The sequence below is a fragment of the Magallana gigas genome, chromosome 1 (assembly GCF_963853765.1).
Source record: "Magallana gigas chromosome 1, xbMagGiga1.1, whole genome shotgun sequence".
Classification (NCBI taxonomy): domain Eukaryota; kingdom Metazoa; phylum Mollusca; class Bivalvia; order Ostreida; family Ostreidae; genus Magallana; species Magallana gigas.
In genome coordinates, this window is record NC_088853.1 from 15,404,197 (window position 1) to 15,410,768 (window position 6,572).

General features: G+C 34.5%; 1 protein-coding gene across 1 annotated transcript in view; it reads left to right on the plus strand.

Annotated features, from left to right (window-relative positions):
- LOC136275639 (uncharacterized protein in xynA 3'region-like) overlaps positions 1 to 4,210 on the plus strand; it is a 46,236-nt gene extending 42,026 nt beyond the window's left edge. The window contains exon 10 of the mRNA XM_066085270.1: positions 4,142 to 4,210. Within this exon, the coding sequence (XP_065941342.1) occupies positions 4,142 to 4,210 (69 nt within the window). The remainder of the gene's footprint in view (positions 1 to 4,141) is intronic.
- Positions 4,211 to 6,572: the final 2,362 nt, after the last annotated feature.

Genomic DNA, 6,572 nt, shown 5'->3' on the forward strand with positions numbered 1-6,572 from the left:
CTTATCGTATACTCGTACATACTAAGATTCAACGCCTTTAGAATACCTGACGTGCACCTGGGCACACGACACACCTGCTGTGTATATCTTGTATATTCTGTGTTAGTTCCAGGGGTTTTCTTAAGTTGGACAAACAATAGACTTTAATTAAATATACACAAACATGCACCTGGGCACACGACACAACTGTTGTGTATATCTTGTATATTCTGTGTTAGTTCCAGGGGTTTTCTTAAGTTGGACAAACAATAGACTCTAATTAGATATACACAAACGAACAAAACTATGTCTAGACAAACAAAGCAGTAATATCCTGCCCGATATAACAAAGGCAGTTGAGAGTCGTTTCATCTTTAACATGTATCTAGCAGATCTAGAGTTAGAAATTATAATGAAAATTGAAAAAAAAAATACAAACCTTAAACCGATTATCAAATTAAATCATGCATTTTTTCGTTCATTATCTTTATTTTGTTTAATAACCGGATGAACTGAGAGAGAGAGAGAGAGAGAGAGAGAGAGAGATTTTTTCACCGATTAATTTATAATAGGAAACAAACATACTTTAATTAGTTTTTTGCACATATTAAGATACAGAGACTGCGCTCATCCCTACAATAATTTTGAAATCCCCCAAAAATTATAAAGAATTTTATAACGGCAATCTGTGTCCATCGGAGCGGTGCTGATGATAGCGATCTGTGTTTAATGGAGCGACGATTAAAACCGCCTGGAACACCCCCCCCCCTTCCTTGGAAATTATATTATCACCCGGATGACCCCCTCCCATCCCTATAAAAGAGATTTTGCATTTAATATATGTTTTTATTGTTCAGCTTGATCAATATTGACTTAAAGACCACTTAAAGACAGTGTAAAGGCAGTGTAAAGAGAGCGTAAATGCCACTTAAAGATGCTTAAAGGTGGCTTAAAGGTGGCTTAAAGGTGGCTTAAAGGTGACTTAAAGAAGTTTGGACATTAAGGACCTATAAGCACTTGTGTACTGAAACCAACTCAGGCTTTTGATGTTCAGTTTTATTCATGGTATTTTCTACAGCATGTAGTAGAAGTAGTACGCTTTTAGCAGTAGTACGCTTTTAGTAACAAGAGGCCAATTGGCCTTAACGGTCACCTGAGTAGCATATATCCAATACACAAACTTGTCATGGAGTCTCATATATGCATCTAATTAATTAGGTTTCATACTGGAGTAGAAAAATTATAAATTTGTAATGACAACCACATATAATTCAAAAAGAACTGTGAAACCTATAATTTTGGTGAAAAACTAAAAGATCTGGTCTACAAAATAATGAATTTAGTTTTCCTTTCAGGTGTGTGGGAGTGAAGAAGATAATTTTTTAACGTTATATGCATTAGCATCTATACATCCATTTTGGCTCTGCCCTAGAGTCAAAACCCATACCCCAGGGGACATGAAAATTAAAATTTCAGTAGAGGACTTCCTGGTAAACATAATTATTAGTCGGTTTTTTTTATACAGATGTGTGAGAATAGAGAAGAAGATTTTTAAACATTATATGCATTAACACTTAATTGCCATATTGCCCCCCCCCATGTCCTGAACCCCTGACCCAGGGGCCATGAATTTCACAATTTAGGTAAAGGAGATTGTGGATATCATAACCATGTATTCAGTTTTTTGCCCACATGTGTGGGAGTAGAGAAGAAGATTTTTTAAGATTTAAATCATTTTTACTATATGGCCATATTGGCCCCACCCTAGAGCATGAACACCTAACAAAGGGGTCATGAATTTCACAATTTTAGTAGAGAGCCTCATGGACATCATAATCATGCATTTAGTTTTTAACAAATATATATGGGAGTAGAGAAGAAGATTTTCTAAGATTTAATACATTTTTACTATTTTGCCATATCGGCCCCACCCTAGAGCCTGAACCCCTGACCGAGGGGTCATGAATTTCACAATTGAAGTAGAGGGCTTCATGGACATCATAATCATGCATTTAGTTTTTAACAAATATATATGGGAGTAGAGAAGAAGATTTTCTAAGATTTAATACATTTTTACTATTTGGCCATATTGGCCCCACCCTAGAGCCTGAACCCCTGACCCAGGGGTCATGAATTTCACAATTTAGGTAGAGGGCTTAATGGACATCACAATCATGCATTTAGTATTTAACAAATATATATGAGAGTAGAGAAGAAGATTTTCTAAGATTTAATACATTTTTACTACATGGCCATATTGGCCCCACCCTAAAGCCTGAACCCCTGACCGACGGGTCATGAATTTCACAATTAAGGTTGAGGGCTTAATGGACATCATTATCATGCATTTACTTTTTAACAAATATATATGATAGTAGAGAAGAAGATTTTCTAAGATTTAATACATTTTTACTATTTGGCCATATTGGCCCCACCCTAGAGCCTGAACACCTGACCCAGGGGTCATGAATTTCACAATTAAGGTAGAGGGCTTCATGGACATCATAACCATGCATTTAGTTTTTAACAAATATATATGGGAGTAGAGAAGAAGATTTTCTAAGATTTAATACATTTTTACTATATGGCCATATTGGCCCCACCCTAGAGCCAGAACCCCTGACCCAGGGGCCATAAATTTCACAATTTTGGTAGAGGGCCTCATGGACATCATAACCATGCATTCAGTTTTTTCCTCACTTGTGTGGAAGTAGAGAAGAAGATTTTTGAAAATTTGGCTTTTTTTGCATATTTGGCCCCGCCCGTGGCACCCCAGGGGTGGTAGAGCCATAAATTTCACAATTTAGATTCTTCTTACCATAGAGATAATTCACACCAAAAATGGTAACGATTGGCCTGGTAGTTTTCAAGAAGAAGTTAAAAATGTAAAATTGTTAACGCACGACGCACAACGCACGACGCACGACGCACAACGCACGACGACGGACGAAGACCAATTGCAATAGGTCACCTGAGTGACTCAGGTGACCTAAAAAGCTGAAAAAAGAATAAAATAAATTTACAATACTGAAAATACTGACATTTGACAATACTGACTCTATGAATACACTGATTGAAAAAATAGACTGACTGAATTCTTACAATGTAAATAAAGTAAAAAATAGAATTGATATTCTTGTAAGAATGTTAGACACAATGTATAATGATATCAATAAGTATACATATAAAATAATTCATAATATCTTAGTAAATATACTTAATAAACATGATACCTATAATTTCACGCACGGATGATTTTGGCACCAATGAGTGAACTATTCTTTGTATACATTACAACATCATTATATCAATAAATACTGAACATATGGTTTATATTATATAAATAATAAACAAATACAAGTACTTACACCGTAGGGCTTTAAGTTTCTTGCATGGAAAAATGTACGCTTGTACAAAATGATAATACGGTGACTCTACCGAAGTTGTGTACTGCACGGCTCAGTGCAAAAATCTCTAATAACAAGAGAGTAGAAGAAAAGGGGAGTAACTCACTCCAGAAAATTAATTCGTACGTAGAATACTTCTGAAAACACCACAACTTGATTAAAGGTGACTTAAAGGCGGCTTAAAGGTTGTATAGCCTTTAAGCTCCTTTAAGTCACCTTTAAGCCACCTTTAAGGACTTGCTTAAAGATGGTTTTTCGCCCTGTGTCTAAAGCTATGACCCTTGTATAGAGCAGGGTTCAAACCAATAAAATAAATAATACTTGTAAGATTTTTCAAAACAAATGCATAAGTTAGTGGTTCACCTCCCATAAATTTAAATAATGGAATTAATTTGTGGCCAAATGTATGTAAGTAATAATGTAATGCTTGTTCGGGGCACAATTCCTTATTATCTGATGATTTAAGATGGATCTGAAACATGCAATGTGTTTTATCTGTTTTGAAATTTTTAAACACAATTTCAACAGCCACGGGTGTTGTTTGAAGCATTTCAAAAGTAGCATCATTTCTTTGAATTACTTTACATTGATCAGTTTTGGATTTTACAACAATCTCACCTAAGGGCAAGAAAGCATTGAAAGCTTAAAAAACGGATCTCAGAAGAATCCTATTGTACAATTTTTTAACAGAAAAATCCATTTTAACAGGTTTGCCAAAATGGGACCTGTAATTGGTAACCTGGAATCTTTTCTAGGTGCAGAATGATGACATCCCTGTATGGTTTCCCAAACTAACAATGTTTCAGATGGATCCTGAAGGCTAAGAATTTTGTGTACGTAGCTTGTGGTTGAAACATGAGAAGATATTATACTTGGAGAATAACCAAGAGAAAACAGACAAGCAATAAAATTGCATAATAATGAAGGTGAAATAGGAATGAAAGTGTTGAATAAAGAGATTCCATGTTCTTTTGTAAGCATTTTTTGTGTTGTCACAAAATGCCGCGCCTAAAAGCTAGTGAGTTTGCAAAGTTCCAACAGGCATTCATGAATGAGTATTGGGTTGGGTTCCAATTGCAGCATTACTGAAAGGCTGCATGAAACCGGAAACGAGACAATAGCTGCAAAGCCTAAAGAACCTGAGCCATCTGTAAAGAGTGTGATATGATCTGATAAAAACTATTTTTGAGACAAAAACACAGATTTACCTTTAACGAGGCCAAAAATGAAACCCATATTTCAATATCTGCTTTTGTTTCATCTGTAAGGTATAGCAAATCATCCGGTTTTAAACCTCCCATGTTCACTGGGTAGAGGATGGGCATTTATGCTTCAAATGCTTACTATTGCATAATTAGCTGGAATGAGAGTATGGGTATGGCAAGTGTTTGCATTTTCCTTCCTGATTGTAGGCAAAGCAGAAGCGGACTTTACCCGGTTAATAACCATGAAAGGGCTGCCAAAAATTTTGTTTTTTGGTCATGGCAATACACTTACCTCTTACCTTTACAGCCTAGGACTCCCCAAGCTTTCTGAAATATTATACATATGTTCTCCAAGCAACATCACCATGCAGTCTTTCATCTCTATAATAAAACTCTTGTATTTTAATAAATGGGGAGTTTCTGAATTCCAATGTTAATAAAGATCAAAAAGGCATCAGTCTACTGACTGATGGACATGGGTTGTTTTTTTTTTAAACTATGCTGCACATTAATGACCCTCTGAGAAATGCAAAGCGTAAGAGGTTCTTCATCCTGGTGCAACAATGATACTCTTAAATTAAGAAATTCATTTTACTAAAAGTTTCCCCATATCTTTTGTGGTATTGTCGCACCAAGAGGAATACCTTCTGTTACAGAGATAAGATTATCAGAATTGAATAAACCGTTGTTTGTGCCTACTGGCTTACCTGTGTTTTTGTAAAAGTTGAGATGTAGCAGATGCAGCATTTGCTAGGGTTACCACTGTACTACTTGATGCATCAAAGTTGGATTTTTGCAATTTAACAATTTCTTGCGCCGGTCTTTGGTAATCGATTAGTTCAGCTTGAGGTTTTTGTTTTGCTCTAGTACTTTCACTTGTCTCCACAAAATGTTTGCATTTTGGCATGGTAACGCCTACAAGTTAATTAAAACTGTTAAAAGCAAGTTTCTAAATTGTACCAAATACATGTATACAATTAATGCAACTCTTGATTGTACAAATTTACACACAAGTCATGCAAATAGGTCCTCATGAGCTAATTATTATTTAATAAATTACAATTTTGACACAAATATTAAACAGGAAATGTGCAAAAACAGTGTATATCTTTAGATATATATGTATATTATTATATATCCCTAATATATATATTAGGGATGTCAACGAGTACCCGGTTAACCGGGTACTCGATCGAACGTCCGAGTATCGAATACTAAAATCGGTACTCGGTTACTCGGATATATATTTTTTAATATTTCTAAGTTTATTAAAACATCGGTTTTAAAACTTAAAATGTCCATTGCACTTGTACATACAGTAATATATGCTAAATGACCGTTTTCGCCCTTGGCAGTGTTTATATCTTAATTATCGTGACCAAGCGCCTGTTATCTAGCTTTTCTCACCTTTGGCTGTCTTCTACCATTATTTTTGGCTTACTTTAATGATTTGTTTTTACTGAACATCGTTGATATAGTCTATTATATAAATTAGATAGCCCACAGTAGAGAAATTAAACAGACCTATAATGCCGCCACCGACTTCAAAGGTCTGGAAATACGAAGTGCTTATAATTCTTACAACAGAAACACACTTACGGGGAAACCTCCCATTAGATCATGTGGTTTTTGTTCTACAAAAGTGACCAAAGTTTTACAGTTATCAATGTACTTGTTCATATTTATTTACACTTTAACCGAGTCGGAAAAACGTCCGATTAACCGAGTACTAAAAATTGACCGACTTGACATCCCTATATATATATATATATATATATATATATATATATATATATATATATATATATATATATATATATATATATATATATATATATATATATATATATATATATACATAGTTAAATCCAAAAAATATGGCAGTATCCGGTTTTATATAAAGAAAATTTGAAAAATGAAAGACAACACAGAGTAAAACGTGTCTTTCATTTTTCGTGATATATATATATATATATATATA